Source organism: Chanodichthys erythropterus, chromosome 18 (genome assembly GCF_024489055.1).
Source record: "Chanodichthys erythropterus isolate Z2021 chromosome 18, ASM2448905v1, whole genome shotgun sequence".
NCBI classification, from domain to species: Eukaryota; Metazoa; Chordata; class Actinopteri; order Cypriniformes; family Xenocyprididae; genus Chanodichthys; species Chanodichthys erythropterus.
The window spans coordinates 31,533,717-31,552,238 of NC_090238.1; the positions used below are offsets into that span (position 1 = coordinate 31,533,717).

Below are 18,522 nucleotides of genomic sequence, written 5' to 3' on the forward strand. Positions count from 1 at the left end.
TGTTCGCCAGAGGAGAACCGGCCCCCCGACTAAGCCTGGTTTCTCGCAAGGTTTTTTCTCCATTTTAACACCTATTTGCCACCTGTTTGCCACCTGATGTCCCCTGATGGAGTTTGGGTTCCTTGCCGCTGTCGCCTTTGGCTTGCTTAGGACACTTGACATTTGACTTGACATTTGATATTCAGCAGTACTTTGAACTGCCTGCATTGACACTATTCTTTAAGAGCTGCTGTGCAGCCAAAATTATATAGCAGTTATCAATGTAAAGCTGCTTTGACACAATCTGCATTGTAAAAAGCGCTATATAAATAAAGGTGACTTGACATTGTAAAATGCCATGTAGTGTAATTTCTAAAAATAAAAACAAAAAAGGATTTTAAATGCATTTTCACTTGATTGTCGCACCACAATATATTTTAGCCATTACATTAAACCTTTTCATGAAATAAATAAAAAGTTTACCAAAACCATATGAAACCAACATGAAGACAAAGAGCAAGAACTTGACACATGTTTTAAACTGGATTTTCCTTTTCCTTAATGCAGATGAATTGCTATTACCATGGTGAAGTCCAAGGATATGCTTATTCTGATGTCAGCCTTAGTACATGCTCTGGTATCAGGTAAGCACAGTATCACCACCATATAATGCCTATATCCCATTATGTACTATAGGCAGTCATTTTAAGCTTATTGAGTTCTAATTTTCAAAGTCGTTAGAACTCCTTAAACAAGTAGTTTAAAGCTTGTGTGCTTCAGTGTGGAAAGCCATTATGAACCCTAAGTTGTCAAACATTGATTGCCTTGATATTGTTTCCAGTGAACTTCACAACTCTTCCTATGTGAAGGTTCATTTAGAGACTATAAAACTGTGAGATTAAACATCAATAAAAGCTTTAGTATCATCCCATGCTTCATTGTCCTGAAGATAAGCACACAAAGTGACTGAAAGCATTTAATATGTCATGAAAAACTTCAGCTATGCCGTTAAATGTAATTAGAAGGAGCATTTGGCTACAGTAAATTTCTCAGAGATGCACAGCTTTTACGACAGAATAGGTAAAGATGAACCCAGTGTTTTGATTGCAGCAAACTGAAGTTCCCAAGGTCTCCTGCTTGTAATTACCAAACAATTCCTCTGAAAGTCTTAACTTTATCTTCATGATTACAAGCCTGGAGACCTTCAGGTAGGCAGATATCAAGGCCATATCTGAACACAGAAGGTTACTGTGAATCAAGGCCGAGGTAAATGTGACTGTGGCTTTTTATCCTCACTGGTGTGGGGGTGTGAGATGGAAATTTTCTACATCTGAAAATGTTGAAATATGCAGTACTGTAGATCAAATTGCAATCCTGTTGAATTGTCTCTGCTCAGTACTTTCGGGTTTCATATTAGCAGCTTGGTTATAAGTTGCAAGGAGGGTATCATCAGATATAATTCAAATTATCATTCCTTCTGAAAGCACTGTTTTGAACTATCAGTATGGCTCTAGATTTTCATCTGTTATATCTTGTTATTATATTGCAAAGTGAAAACTCACTCTTCATCTCGCAACCTAATTCTGCAGCACTGTGGCTCTTATATATATTCCCTTCATATTCAATTATCTCTCAATGATATCTTTCAAAATGTATTTTTTTTCCACCCATGGCCATATTATTAAAGATATCAGTTTTGTCACAAATGTAAATTCACACATTTGGTGAGTAATGGGTTATTGGTTATAGAACGGGGTGGCGAAATAAACATTTTATACAACCGAGTGTCATTCTGCATAAAAATCCATATCCACCCATTTCCCAATGGAACAAAGACAAACAACTGAATTTATTAGAATCGGATTTATTGACTGTAGATCTTGTTAGATGTTGGAGGGTCGTCTGCTTTTAATTTTACTTAGATATTGTATTGATAAAAATGTAATTATATTAGAATTAGATTATATGATCTCAGTCGGATTTCATATTATTCATATTACTTCAGCACTTAATGAGTGACGTGACATGTGATTTGTAGCCAAGTATGGTGTCCTATACTTGGAATTTGTGCTCTGCATTTTACCCATCCAAGTGCACACACACAGCAGTGAGTATTGAACACACACACACACACCCAGAGCAGTGGGCAGCCATTTTTGCTGTGGCGCCCAGGGAGCGATTGGGGGATTGCTCAAGGGCACCTCAGTTGTGGGTAAGGAGAATGCACCCCCCGGTACTGAGACTCAAACCTGTGACCTTCAGGTTACAAGTCTGACTCTCCAACCATTAGGCCACAACTGCCCTCAATAGGCTTCATTATTTCTCACTTTTACTTAATCTAAGTGTTATACACACTTAGAGAATAAAGTGTCCTGACCTCAAGAAAATGGTTCAGATTAATTGCATTTTTTTTCTGAAGAAATCTAAGTGATGCTTGTCCAACGACACAATGCTATGCCGTTATGGTTGGTTAGTAGGAGATTGCTACTGCATGCTGTTTCTATGGTGTTCTGGTTACAAGGGCATTGCTAAGTGGTTGCTTATTGACCCAGGTCAAATGAGCCCACTGCTAAGTCTCTATGATATTGGTCCCTCAATATTTCCCCTTGGTGCAGACTTGCATAAATGTAGGTCTGTAATCTGGGTCTATATAAAAGGTGTTTGTTATGTTTGAACTGTTTTTAAGGATCTTGCTGCACGTCCATGCTCTTAGGTGTAAGCGTCCTTTATATTTGCTAAGAGTGCTGAAAGGTGGCGCATAACGTAGGGGTGTAACGGTACATGTCTCCTTTCCGAACTGTCAAGGTAGGGGCGTCACGGTTTGGTGCATACAGTCAGATGAAGAATACAGTCAGTCACAGGCAATCCACACTGCAATCCAGAAGGGGGCATGTGGGGTAATGCAACACTGTTTGCTAACCGTCACAACAGAAAAAGCACAGAAGAAGAACAGACGATCTATGCATAGATATGCTTACGTGTAATCTCTCAACCACTATTTGAACCGTGGAAAAACATCACTATAACAGCTTGAGAATAACATCTCACGTAGCATTACATTTACCTCAGGCAAGTCATTTAGCATCCACAGTATGTTAGATCATGTCTCTATCACAGGTTATGCACCAACTTTTCACTAAACAAATCACTACTAAGTCTGAGCAATAGTAATAGTGATGCTTGGCTTAGCAAGTACCGCAAAATAAGTTGCCTGTTAGATTGCCAGCATGTTTTTTGTATGTTTTGCTTATTTAAAATTGTTCAAATCGTCATTCAATCCACAGAGGGTTTATCTTACTTGAAAATAAAACACTGATGGTGGAGCCAGCTTTTGAGCCAGCAAACGACACCCATGTGATTTATGAAGGACATCACCTACACTTCCCCTCTGGAACCTGTGGACACGGACACAACATATCGACTGTCAGCCATACAAACACTGGAGGACTGCCACAATCATTCAGGACGAGGGTATGAATGCGATCCGTCAGCAACTGTCAATGTAGCAGCTATTGTGACAATGCTTTTTTAGAGAGTGTCACTTTTTGTCTTGAGGATGAATTAACATGCATCATTCAGCATGTGATGTCTTTGCTAATGCAGATGAGGGGATTGTGATTGCCCTCACTTCCCATGCATGCTAATACAAGATTAGAGAGCTGGGCGAGACATCAAAGGTTAACAGAAGATCCCTACATAACAGTCTTGACATTGAAGATGTTCTTATCACAACAGAGCTATCTAAATAGGATGTTCAGACATCACTGTATTGATTCGGAAGGATAGCAGCACCTAGAAGATGCTGTTATAACTCAACACAATGGCAAACTGATAATATCCATATAATAAGTGATTACGGTTAGGATCTGTATCGGTGCAGGCATTGATGTTTGCAGACACATCTGATTATAAACTCTTTCATCATCCTTTGGATGAGAACAAATCAAAAGGAGATGAAGACTCTAGATATTGTCGGTATGGACTTACTGAAGTGCTAGTCAAAGTTATAAACAACCGAAAGTGTTACACTGTAACACTTTCGGTTGTTTATAACCTTGACTAGCACTTCAGTAAGTCCATACCGACAATAAAGGTTAAAGGGGCATTTCACTTGTTGGTTCAGACATCAGCTATTTTTGGTGGTCGAGGTGTTTTTGTTTTGTTTTTTTACTAACAAATCAGTATTTTTGAATGAATCTTTTAAATGAATGAAAGTGAAGTGCACATCATATTTCTCATTGACTGAAGTCTTGAAGCATGTGACTGCATCCCTGCCTTTAATGACTGAGTGTAGAAAATAGCATTTGAAGACTTAAAGTGGCACTGAACAAGACAAAAGTGTCAGTCCTTCACAAGTCATCCAAAAATCTAAATAATTGGTTGCTATTTCATCTGAGATGGACCACAACCTCCTTGAATAGTGATTTCAACCAAGGCGGAACCCCCCACCATGGGAAATTGTGCCTTGGTTGAAATCACGATACCGGGTCAGGGCGGTCAGAGTACCACATTATGTGGTACAAAGATAAATTTACATTTTGCAAATGCTTGTTCCGTAGACTTAGAACTTATCAGGGACCTATTATGCCCCTTTTTACAAGATGTAATATAAGTCTGGTGTCTCCAGAATGTGTCTGTCAAGTTAATAAGAAAATTTATTATAGCTTGTCAAATTTGCCCCTATGAGCAAAAACACGCTGTTTTGGTGTGAGTCCCTTTAAATGCAAATAAGCTGCTGCTCCCGGCCCCCTTTCCAGGGGGGGGGGAGCCTGTACAGGTTGTGCCTTGGATAATCTGCCAAAAATCTGTTTGGTTTTGATTATCATCTCTATCGCGACCACACTTGCATGATTTTGCAGTTCTTCGTCATCATGAAAGTTAATTATCTGCGTGCGTTTTGAAGCCATAACAGTTTAAACTTCTGATATATGGTTTTCTGAGTGCTGTTAAATACTCTGGAAGAGATAAACATGGTGGACTGTGTACTCACTCAGGGGAGGAGCTAAGGTAATAAGGCAGATTCCATTTCGCCAGTCATGGCGAAAACCCAGCCTGATCTGCCGGTGATTTGATTTCGCCTGGCAGCTCAGTCTGGAAACCCATACAATCATTTCTACTGCTTCTGTTACACTTTTACGGGAACCAATCACAGACTGGCTTATCCACCTTGCTCGCTATTGGCGGGTATAACACGATGATGATAGAGAAGTGACGGCAAGCAGCTTTTTGTTTACATTGAACATGGCGGCCACCGAAGCGCAGCAACCAGTTGATGCCGCTGTCGATGCTGTTTTAAAAGATTTCAAAGGCAAGTTTTCTTTAAAAACAGAACAGAGACTTGCCCTGGATCAATTCATAAAAAAGAAGGATGTGTTTTCCTTACTTCCGACCCGCTTTGGTAAAAGCCTAATTTACCAGCTAGCCCCACTGGTGGCCAAAAGAATGGAGCTCAGCTCAAACCCCATTGTTGCAGTCGTGTCACCGTTAATCGCTCGATGCCATTGCTGCTTCTGCAAACTGCTGATCAATGCTACAAACCAATACAAACTAAACCTGTCGCTCTGCAAAGTACGTCACCTGGATCGTTGATCTGAATGGTTGAAGGACTATCCAATTGCGTGAATAATGCTTGTTGATCATGCCTTTTGTGCAGTAGAAAATACATAGCAGACTCCCCAGACCAATGTTCAATTTTAAATTGAGCTTGGTCTGGTGATAGCCAGACAAATGGCGTATGTAAGAGTAGGGGGAAATCTGGAACCGCTCATTTGGAGAGGCTGTTTATGATTCATGGGGATTATAAAAAAGGAGTGGGTGGGTTTTTTACCATTATTGGCTGGTTTACGCACACTTATAAAAGTGAATTTGGCATAATAGGTCCCGATTAAGTCCAAATGTAATGGTGAAGATCATTCCGAGATCCTATTTTAGGTCATTTTACAGTGAAAAGGACAGTGGTTTTGCAATACATAGAGGTAATCACACTAAAAAATTAGGAAAATTAAAAATGGTCTCTTTTCTGTTTGGCAGCATAAAAGGGATGTTCAGAAGACCACCAAATACGTGGAGCTCATCATTGTAGCAGACAACAGAGAGGTAGGACAACAAATAAACACAACAGGTTTGACAGATATTGTGGTGCAAGTTAAAAAGTTTTTTTGTGTGTGTGTGTGTGTGTGTGTGTGTAGTGTCAGACAGATATCACAATACCATGTGTTCATACATACTCAACCAAGTTCTTTTTTCTAAGAAAGAAAAATCAAGGGAAATGTGCAGTCATACCCAATTGTATTTGGTTAAGTACTGTGCAGTATTTGGGTTACGACAAAGTTTTGGTTCTTTGTTTTACCTTAGTAGGCCAATCCAAAAGCAGGTCATAGAGGGTGGGACCTGACAGGAAGTAGGGCAATGCTCCCAAATGATCAGACAGGAAACAGGAAGTGTTGTGTATGAAGTGAACATTGGATGTGGGAAAAGGAAACTGGGCAAGAAGAAAGCTATCATGTTATCAGCACAGCTGTCTGTATATTAAAGTTTGTGTGTGTGTGTGTGTGTGTGTGTGTGTGTGTGTGTGTGTGTGTGTGTGTGTGTGTGTGTGTGTGTGTGTGTGTGTGTGTGTGTGTGTGTGTGTAGGTGTGTGTGTGTGTGTGTGTGTGTGTGTGTGTGTGTGTGTGTGTGTGTGTGTGTGTGAGAGAGAGATTGCAGTGTTACAACCCAAGATGTTTTTTTTTTTTTTTACTTTGATTGCTATTGTTCAATGCCTCCACCCTACTGTAAAGATCACTTTTGAGTGCTCTTAAGAATGTGCCACACTTCTGATTATGTCCTTACAAATGACAGTTAAAGATATTGTCAATCAGGGGTCCTGTATTGTTTAAAAATCCTTCTAGACTACCATTTATACCATTTCACACATCAGTATATCGCTTATCTCGCCTTTGACATTTCTTTCCCTCTTCAGTTCCAGAAACAAGGAAAAGATGTGGAGAAGGTTAAGCAAAGGCTTGCTGAGATCGCCAATTATGTGGACAAGGTATTAAATGCCAGAACAGAAACACTTGATTAGAAGTCTAAAATAGAGGCCTGATTGTCAGAGATGAATGTATGACTGCTGAGGTAAAGGAAACGCTTTTAAATGAGCCCCCTTTAAAAAAAATTTTTAGGCTTTAAGTTGACTGATGTCCAGACAGACATTATGATGGATTGGTGTATCTCTTTGTCAATAGATGTATGGGGTCAAGTTTATGAAGAAAAAGAGGGTTTGATATTACAGTATGTGTTCTTTCAGTTTTACAGAGTGCTGAACATTCGTGTAGCTCTGGTGGGACTGGAGGTGTGGAGTGATGCCGATAAGTGTGCAGTTACCCAAGACCCCTTCACAACCCTGCATGAGTTTTTGGACTGGAGAAAACTTAAACTGCTACCGCAACATCCACATGATAACGCCCAACTTATTAGGTAACACACCCATATTACTCACATTATCACATATACACACTTTGGCAACCAGTGTTGGGGGTAATGCAAGTAATTTGAGTTAGGTAATCAGATTACTTTTTCAGGTAACTAGTAAAGTAATGCATTACTTTTAAATTTACAACAAAATATCTGAGTTACTTTTTCAAATAAGTAACGCAAGTTACTTTTTCACATTTATTGACTGACAGCTCTCCTGTTCCCATGTTGAGAGAATAAAGTGGTGTTGTGTGCGCTGTGTGAACATGATTGTTATTGTAGTTCTAGACTAAATGTGAACATGCATTTACTCATCACACTTGCACAACATTCAGTATTCCTTGAAATGAATAAAAACAGTGAAATTCAATCTCAGAATTTTATGCAAACCTGTAATAATTAACTATATTAAATTACAGAAATATACTTTATGTATTTAATCTCACTTTATTAACCAATGTCTTTCAATTCAATTATCTAATTTAACCATACTAATAAGCAAAAATGACTCTAGATTAGATTAGATTAGAAATAAGAGTGTTGAACTTCCTTCTCCTGTATCCTATTCTTCCGTAATCCAGACTGGCTGCACAGTTGAAAGGTTTGTTTGAGCTGCGCCCTCTACTGTACAGTTGTAAATATGCATTTCCTTCAGCCTGAGACTTATTCATTTCACTTTAGGTGTGAAAGGGCCTAAACATTTGCCAAAAGTAGAACTTTTTTGTTGTTATTAAAAAACAAACAAGCAAGCCCAGGTGAGAAAAAGTAACGAAAAAGTAATGTAACACATTATTTTTCATTTAAAGTAACTAAGTATTGCAATTAGTTACTTTTTTAGAGAGTAACGCAATATTGTAATGCATTACTTTTAAAAGTAACTTTCCCCAACTATATCTGATTTCTTACCAACTTGTGCTCTATAGCAACACAGATTAAATTATATGTACTGTGCTGTAAATACAATACCATTCAAAAGTTTAGGTTCCATTTGATTTTTTTTTTTAAAGAATTAAATAAGGATGCATTCAATTGTTCAAAAAAGACAGTAAAGATGTACATTTAAATATATTTCTATTTCAAATATATTCCTTTCTATTCATCAAATAATCCTGAAAAAACTGCATACCAAAATCAGGTTATAGGGGAAGCAATGCATAACCAAGTCAGGCTATTATCTAAAAAAGGAAAGCATTATCATACAGTAGTATGCTACATTTGTTAAAAGACCTCTGCATGTTTAATTCAGCAGGTGTCATGGTAGAATGTTATTCTAAACATAGCCTTTGTATTAGTCTTATTATTTGGCTGTACCCGTTTTTTTCATTTTTCATAAATTTAACCACATTTTCATTCTCTTATGGCAGTGGGGTGTACTTCCAGGGCACCACAATAGGCATGGCTCCCATCATGAGTATGTGTACCGCTGAGCAGTCAGGAGGCATTGTCATGGTGAGAAATCAATCATTACACACTCTGTGTCCCATAATTAGCACATTCACACTGAGCTGCACAACCATCCAGCTGTTTTAAACTTTCATGATTTAAAACCATTGAAATTTGAAGGGAGTGTTAACCCCAATTATTAATCATTATTAATCACCCCCATGCTGTTCTCAACCTGGTACATACTTTTTTTCATGTGGCCAAAAGCCTGTTCAAAACCAAGGATGATAACTGTAATGATAACGCTAAATGTTTAGTTCTAAAAACCATTCTAAATATAAAAGAATAGCATCACACCATAACTATAATGAGAAACGATATCATTGGAATCACTTTCAGAGCGATTTTTGCAGCTGATGAACTATAAAAACATTGACAGCCAATTAGAATCCAGCCTGCTTTAAAGAGCTTGAGCATTAGCAAAGTGCTAGATGACATAACTGCAGTGCACGCTTAGAATAAACAGAATGATATTGTCTACTGGTGTGGACACTAATAGTCATCATTATAGTGATCTTTATAGTTATTGTTCTCGGTGTGAATGGGAATTTGTTTATATGATTTATGAGGACATAAATTAGTATCATGACGTGTATTGCACTGTTATTACAACGTAAATGTGGTTTATGAGGAAACTTCCTGAGCCCTTGTAATTAAAATGGCTTAAAAAACCTACTAAACAATGTTTATTAAAAAAGTAAAACTGCAGACAGTTTTCTGTGATGGGTAGGTTTAGGGGTAGGGTTAGTGTAGATGTACAGTTTGTACTGTATAAAAACCATTACACCTGGAATGTACTCATAATGATAGGTGCAATAAAAAAACAAAAAAAAAGTCATATGTGTTTAGAATGGCACACGGGTGGGAAAAAAAAAAAAAAAATGAAAGCTTTTCATTCTTGGGTGAACTATTCCTTTATGGCATTGGTTGTATCCCACACAGCCCATATTTATTAAATCTAATTTCGTTTGTTTTTAATTTCAGAATTTTTCAGCTGATCAATAGACACAGATCTTGGTTGTTTGCCCTGCACCCACCAGTCATCAGTACTACTGCTTTCACCACCATGCTCCTTTTTCATTTTTTTTTTGCTTCAGTCATTCACATTTTCATGGCTTTTGCCAGGTTAGACTGTGTGATATATAGAAGAAGCAAAGGTGTAGGTACTCAAAGAAAGACTGCTAAATCCTTTTTTATCATGTGTTTCTTGGTTTATTCATGATTTCCTTGAAAGACCCTCCACTCCTTTAACCCATTGCTGTTCTTTAGGTGTTTTGCTATATATATATATATATATATATATATATATATATATAATATATATATAATATAGATATAGATATAGATATAATCAGTGGTGTGCATTGGTGTTCTGAAATGAGGAGGCAAACAATGACCTTGATCATTTTTAGTGACCTTGAAAAAAACAATTTTCCTGATAATTTACTCACCTCCATGTCATCCAAGATGTCCATGTCCTTCTTTATTCTGTCAAAAAGAAATTAATGTTTTTGATGAAAACATTCCAGGATTATTCTCCTTATAGTGGATTTCAATGGCCTCCAGACGATTGAAGGTCAAAATTACAGTTTCAGTGCAGCTTCAAAGGGCTTTAAACGTTACCAGAGAAGGAATAAGGGTTTTATCTAGCGAAACGATCGGTCATTTAAAAAAAAAAAAAAAGTGACCAAATGATCACCTTGCAAGTGCTTTCGCCAGACCTCACTTCCGTATTCTTCAAAAAGCTTACGTAGTATGTCCTACGCTTTCCCTATTCGACTTACGGAACGAACGTGGCACCAGTTCTGTTTTTTTTTGTAAGTTGAATAGGAAAGGTGTAGGACACACGGCGTAAGCTTTTTGAAGAATACGGCAGTGAGGTCTGGCGAAAGCACTTTCAAAGGTGATCATTTGTGTTTATTAACCATACACATTTTAATTTAATTTTTTTTTTATTATTATTAATTGACTGATCATTTCGCTAGATAAAACCCTTATTCCTTATCCCTAATTGGTCTTCCTATTGAAGCCATCATTTTGTTCATTCAGACTGACACACAGAACGCACACGTAAACAAGAGGTGGTATTTATTGCACAAACTAATCATATCCAATCATACCTTTCCCCAATTCATTCTCTATTTCCCCCCACAAAACCCACTGCTTTAGGAGCTCTGTTCATTCTTTGAGTTCAAAGGAGGCACGAGAGACGCGGACTCCCGCTGTAACTTTTCTTGCGGGTGTCACTGTTGGACAGTGTTCCTTTAGAAAAATGAGTGACTTGTACACTTTTTATTTTTATTTACAGTTTAATATTTGCAGTGTTTTTTTTTTGTTTTTTTTTTGTAATATGGATTATTTTCTTATCCAAATTTTGAGGAGGCACTGCCACCCTTGCCTATATATATATATATATATATATATATATATTTATATATATATATATATAATATATATATATTTGCCTATATATATGCATTTGCCTATATTTGCCACCCTTGCCTATATATATATATATATATATATATATATATATATATATATATATATATTAATATATATATATAATATATATATAATATATAAAACTAAATCACTGCATCTAAAGCATACATGCTACTATATGATATTATATATATATATATATAATATCATATAGTAGCATGTATGCTTTAGATGCAGTGATTTAGTTTCATTGTGTTTTAGTTCAGTTTTCCCTGTTCTTGTTTGCATGTATGGCCTGTCATTTGACCTAGGCTGTGTCTGAAATCACCCCCTATACCGTTAAAAAGGGCACATTTTGAGAGGACAGCCATTTGTAGTGGTATAGTAGACGTCACCAAGTGCACTCATTCGATCCCACAATGCACAATGCAAATAAGTGTACAACTGATGTACACTCAACAGCTAGAGAATACCCATAATGCACTGTGAGAGTCGTGCCGAAGTCAGCTGAATCATCCTTCCATCCACTTCCCAATGTGGCTACAGTGTAATACAGAGGTTTAAATTCTTTTTTACTTGATTATTAAATTGTTTAATTATGGTTTATACATGCTAGTTTTCATGACGGAGTTAGATAAATCTTTTCATTACTACTGAAGCTGCCAGTTTGCTAAGTTTCAAATGATTATTAAATAGCAAGCATAAACTATGCAAAAGCGGCAGCCCTTCCGGCGCACTCACTATCTGAATTCACTCACTCGTTTTCATTCACTTCTTCAAGTGGACTGTATTAGTGGGCTAATGTAGGGAATAGTGAATGAGGGTCTAGGGGTCGATTTCGAACAAAGCACTAGTTTCCTAGTGTGTGCCAGTTTGTACCCTTGATTAATTATCCCATCCACCTGTTGTCCTATTAATTTACTCATTTAGTCTGTCTATATATATTGCGTTTTGTTCAGTCCCTTTACTGGTCTCGTCTAAGGTCTCATCTGAATTACGTGGTTGTGAATTCCTGTGGATTAAAAACTATTTGTATGTTTTTCTCCTGGGTTGTGCGATATTTTTAGCACCCACACGTGATACACACATATATTATATAAATTATATTTATTGTAATGTTTCTAGTAGTAGTAGTAGTAATGCTTCAATGTTGAATGACTCCAGTGCAGTGCAGCTGCAGAGAGGCTGTTTATGTTCTTGTAGTCCATGATCTTGTAGCTTTAATATGAAAATGAGCTTCATTAATCCATGTGAATTTCAGCTCTATAAGTTCATGCAGGTTTAGTCTACTTTCTCTTAACCACCCAGAGGCTGCTTGTCAGTCAATGCAGCACTACCTATTCGACCATTTATTGCTGCTTTGCTTCTGTATGACTAAATAACACACATTTACATTTTTATTAGACTAGATCTATCATCCATGCCACTGTAACAAACTTTCCCTTCTAAACAGGGCCTCACAGAGATGAAGTCATTAGCCATAGGTCTAAGTTACAAACTATTGTGTTGCTGTATGATAAATGGTTTCCATTAAGATCTTAAAGGGATAGTTCAAACAAAAATGAAAATGCTATCATCAATTACTCACCCTCCATAGTTGTTTGGTTTCTTCTGCCAAATATTGTAAAGCACCATGCATACATACCACAAATTGAACTATTTCTGTAGTTCTGTTAGTTATTTTCACACAATTTACTTAATTTGTATGGAAAACAGCTGCATGAACATTGCCAATATTCATTTTTTGGGAAGAGTATTCCTTTAAGTTACTTCATAAAATCAACAGATCCATTGAAGAGAGAAAGGAGAGAGACAGAGGGGACATGAAAAAGAAGAAGAAAAGAGGTTTGATTTAGGAAAAGACACACTGTACACTGACTGATGTATTTCTGTACTGGCTGCTGTGGTTTCAGAGTCTTGTTTTCATGTGTGCGTCTGTCCCCTGTGCACTAACATATGGCAAACAGAGACTGAAAATGAATCCTGTACCATGTTATAAGACTGATAGTTTAAAAGGTCTTGTGAGTTAACTCGCAAGAAGTCTAAGAAGATTTGAATGCAACAATATGACCTTTGGACAAACCATAATGGGCACATCTTACATGATTATAGGAATCCAAAAGTTGGGAATTTCTTTGATAAGAGATACCCTATAAAATCTGGAACTAACTTGACAGAAACACAAGAGCACTTAAATATGGCTGTTACCACTAAAAAGGCACCATGTTTCAATGTGGCGTCTTGGTAATGGCTTCTTGGAATAGTAAAGTCTGAATTTCCCACGGCATTAACCACTGTATTAGTCTGCAATTATGCTCAGAGAGGGGCAAGTCAGTCATACTCAGAATATACGGTCATCAGTGGCACCCTATAGATCTTGAATAAATGAAATAAAGCAGAGAAATATCACCCGTTGGCACTGAAAGCCTAGATGAGCCAGTCATATTCCTTACCCTGTAATCAAAGCAGGAAATGGCATTTTGATGTACAGTGAAATGAAAAAAAAAAAAAAAAAAAGCAGCCAGGATGTAGTTGTGTGAAAAGATGGCAGCTAAACTAAAGGGGAAAAAAATGTGTTTCTGGGTTATAAGAGGTTGTTTACTGGTAACCAGGTCACGTTCGTGAGGCAACAGGGAGGTTTTCTTCACCTCAGCTGAAATGGATAATGCTGAAGCTCTGCTTTGTTCTCTGTGAACAGATGATGAAGAGAGCAGATAGAGGAACGAGAGTAAGAGAAGTGGTGCTTGTATGTGTGTTTTAAGGTTGAAAGAGATTTTGAAGGAGTGAGTTTGAAAGAGAAAGGATAAAAATTCATAGGAGCATCTACAGCCCTTCAAGACATTTAATAACAGCTGTCTGCTGGTACTTTCACATATCATACAATATTAATCAGCTATTACGTTTTTTTTTTTTTTTTTTTTTCAGTCTTGTATAAAGAAAGCCCCTACATGAAGATCATTTGAACATTATTGTGGTACACAAGCATTATGTAAACATTAAAACTTTGGTCCTGTTCATTGTTCTAGCACATTTGTATTGTAAAGTTATAATTTATTTTATTTAAAATATTTTTGCAAGAAAATGTGAGTGTTGCTAAAATGTTCTAAATGGTGTCTAGAGTGTTCCATGTTGTTCTAGGGTGTTCCGTGTTGAACCTGATATTCTGGTCCCTAGGTATGGCTTCAATCCCTCCTTCAGTATAAAAGTGCGGTCACATTTACTGTTGTATGGCAAATTTTTATTGGCAAAATCCAAGCAATTCAAAAGAAATCCATGCAATCTGAAATTTTACGTGAGAGCAAAAGATTTCGCAAGTTGGTCAAGCGAATTTGCCCCATTGAACCAACAGAAAGCTGCTTGGTTTGAAAGTGAACTGTGCTTCATGCATTGTTACACTGTTGATAATGGCCATTGAATCTTTGTTGCTTGTGAAATTTCACACCTTAAAGGATTAGTTCACTTTCAAATGAAAATTACTCCAAGATTTACTCACCCTCAAGCCATCCTAGGTGTAAATGACTTTCTTTTTTCTGATGAACACAATCTGAGATATATTAATAAATATCCTGACGCATCCGAGCTTTATAATGGCAGTGAGCGATACCAACAAGTATGAGCTGAAGAAAGTGCATCCATCCATCCATCCATCCATCCATCCATCAATCTGTCAATCCATCAATCAATCCATCAATCAATCCATCAATCAATCAATCCATCCATCAATCCATCAATCAATGAATCAATCAATCCATCCATCCATCCATCAATCCATCCATCAATCCATCAATCAATCAATCAATCAATGAATCAATCCATCCATCAATCAATGAATCAATCAATCCATCAATCCATCCATCAATCAATCAATCCATCAATGGATGGGAGGGGGGGGTTAATAAAGGCCTTCTGAAGCGAAGTGATGCATTTGTGTAAAAAAAAAAAATCCATATTTAACAAGTTATAAAGTAAAATATGGATTTTACGCCAAACCGCCTTCCGTATTCAACTTGGGAAGAAAGCGCAACGCCTCCTGCTGTTCAAAATGCTTACACTATGTCCTATGCCTTCCCTATTCAATTTACGGAAAAAACTTGAAAAAATATCCAAGTTATAAAGTAAAATATGTATCTTCCGCCAAACCGCCTTCCGTATTCAACTTAGGAAGAAAGCGCAATGCCTCCTGCAGTTCAAAAAGCTTACACTACGTCTTATGCCTTCCCTATTCAACTTACGGAAAAAGCTTAACTGACACAACTTCAGTTATGCTTTCTTCCTAAATTGAATACAGAAGGCGGTCTAGTGGATGCATGAGGATATTTACAAGCCATTCCAGGTGTATATGACTTTCTTCTTTCTGAGATACACAATACACAATATCTCAGATTGTGTTCATCAAAAAGCAGAAAGTCTTATACACCTATAGGATGGCTTGAGGGTGAGTAAAGCTTGGGGTAATTTTCATTTGAAAGATAAGGTTTTTTGTTTTTTTTTTTACAAAGAGACATCCATCAGATTAGTCAACCATTATTTAGATTTCTTCCCCCAGACTCCCTTGGGCTGATATCTCTTTTAGTGGCAGTGTACAATGTACAAAGTAATATACATCAAGAAAATACACAGATAAATACAAAACAAGCTAGTTTGAGACTTGATATAACATTGTGTGGTTTCCTAGGATCACTCGGACAATCCTCTGGGAGCTGCTGTGACTCTGGCCCATGAGTTGGGCCATAATTTTGGAATGAACCACGACACACCAGAGCGAGGATGCGGCTGTAGGATGACCGTAGATCGTGGCGGCTGCATCATGACCCCCTCTACAGGGTGAGTATGTGCTAATGAAGCTTGTTGATCACAGACTTATTACCCACCAGATTTTGCCACTTGACAAACCTCTGTCAGTAAATAGGAATGTTTGAACGTTGCTGGATAGTAACTGATTACATGTAATCTGGATTACGTAATCAGACTCCAAAAATTAAAATTAATGTAATTAAATTAATTAATTGTAATTAGATTATATTACATTTTAAAATACTCGTAATCAGACTACAGTTACTTTTCTATTGATTACATAATTACATGTTATTCTAACAATAAGAGTAAATTATTCATAATTAATGGCTATATTTTAAATGTTCCTTTCTATAAAAACCTGCTGCTTATATACATTCAGGTCTTCCAGTTTTGTGGAACTGCACATACAGACCAGCCACTAGTCATGTGACTAAATATAATGTAATATTTAATGCAGTTCATTTTGTTGATAATAACAAAGAATGGAATATATTTTCTTTCTCCTTGTATTTTTATATCAATATGGTACAAGATTATCCTATTCAAATCAATGTGAAAGCGAGTTAGTTCAAAAGTAATCAGACTACATTAATAATGAGTAATCTGTTAAATTACTAACTACATGGAATCAGTAACTGACTACAGTTAAGTAATTTACCCAGCACTGTGTTTGAGCAGATCAAGATCTAGCTAGTCTTTGATAACCTCCTCTTGTACTCCTGAGTGGAGAATCCTGTCTGGATTTGATGTATAAATGCACTGCAGACGCATCACTCTACAGCTCAATTAGTCTCCAACGAGACCCATTATCTGGGGAACGGGCAAATCAAGCTCTCATCATTCACATACACAAGAGAATAATCAGCCGTTTACCTGCATCTTATTGACCGGGGGTTAATTAGCCGTCTCTCAGTGATGAATTTGCACTTCATACCCATGCGTCATCGCTGACGTGAGGCTGGTCTCGGATTGAAACTCAAAAACTTGTAGATAGGTAGAAGGCTTGCTTTGTCCACCCCGAAATTTGGATTTCAGACATTCGGATGTCGTCTGGCTTCTGGTGATAACGTGCTTGACGGTAATGGTTTTCAGCATGTGACTGGTCTCGAACATGGGTAAACACCTGGTTGATAAGGTGAGGCTGGCTCAAAATGGGAAATTTCTCTCCTTACACTTGTGCCAGTTTGCCTTATCAGACGATGAACCAGAGAGCCAGGTGGAATGGGGCTTTTAGATGTATCGGTGGAGTATTGGAATGGACTGAGTGTGAAATCTGCCATCCTTGGGTGCTCTGATTGGCCAGGTTGTTTTGAGCCAATCACTTGAGACATAAATGTTATGTGACTAATCACTCTGGAATGGCAATGACAGCATGATAACACTGATTGGCTGATGGAAATTAATGTGAAGTCCATATCACACTTTTTTAAGAGTCCAAAATGAGAGGAACTGCTAAAATTTTACCTGTAATGAAATATTTGAGATTTATATTTTACATGTACTGTACTAGAAAGGGGAACCATACTAACCAGCAAAACCTTGACTCTTTGGTATAATTAAACCGGCTCATTCTCAACTCGTATGCATTTTTACACTATGTACACTACTGTTCAAAAATTTGCGGTCTCGTCTATGTTTTAATGTTTTTGAAAAGTCTCTTATGCTCATCAATTTATATGCTGCATGTATTTTTGTCCTAAATGCTGTAAAATTGTAAAAGTTAATTTATTCCTGTGATGGCAAAGCTGAATTTTCAGCATCAGTACTCTCCAGTCTTCAGTGTCACATGATCGTTCAGAAATCATTCTAATATGCTGTTTTGGTGCTCAAGAAACATTTCTGATTATTATCAATGTTGAAAACAAATAGAAAAAAATAGAAACCAAGAGACATTTTTTTTAGGATTCTTTGATGAATAGAAAGTTTAATAGAACAGCATTTGTTTTAAATAAAAATATTTTTTAACATTATAATTCTCATTACTGTCACTTTTAATGCCTACGGAAAAGGATTAGGGCCAAGCAATAATAAAAAAATAAAACCATCTTGAGATTAAAAAAACTTGAAATAAAAAAGTTTAAATAAAATGTTGAGAATAAACTCATTAAATTACGAGAAAAAACTTGTTACATTTCAAGAAAAAAGTCGAGATAAAATGTTGAGAATAAACTCGTTAAATTACGAGAAAAAACTTGTTGAATTTCGAGAAAAAAGTTGAAATAAAATGTTGAGAATAAACTCGTTAAATTACGAGAAAAAACTTGTTGAATTTCGAGAAAAAAGTTGAAATAAAATGATGAGAATAAACTCATTAAATTACGAGAAACAACTCGTTAAATTACAAGAAAAAAAATCTTTAAATTTCTTAATTTCTTTCTTGACATTTTTCTGATAATTTAATGA

General features: G+C 36.8%; 1 protein-coding gene across 1 annotated transcript in view; it reads left to right on the forward strand.

Annotated features, from left to right (window-relative positions):
* Positions 1-18,522, forward strand: part of adam12b (ADAM metallopeptidase domain 12b) — a 130,992-nt gene that overhangs the window by 56,306 nt on the left and 56,164 nt on the right. Inside the window, exons 5-11 of the mRNA XM_067367317.1 lie at positions 547-623; positions 3,264-3,450; positions 6,010-6,075; positions 6,941-7,012; positions 7,268-7,437; positions 8,799-8,883; positions 15,998-16,146. Of these exons, the coding sequence (XP_067223418.1) occupies positions 547-623; positions 3,264-3,450; positions 6,010-6,075; positions 6,941-7,012; positions 7,268-7,437; positions 8,799-8,883; positions 15,998-16,146 (806 nt within the window). The remainder of the gene's footprint in view (positions 1-546; positions 624-3,263; positions 3,451-6,009; positions 6,076-6,940; positions 7,013-7,267; positions 7,438-8,798; positions 8,884-15,997; positions 16,147-18,522) is intronic.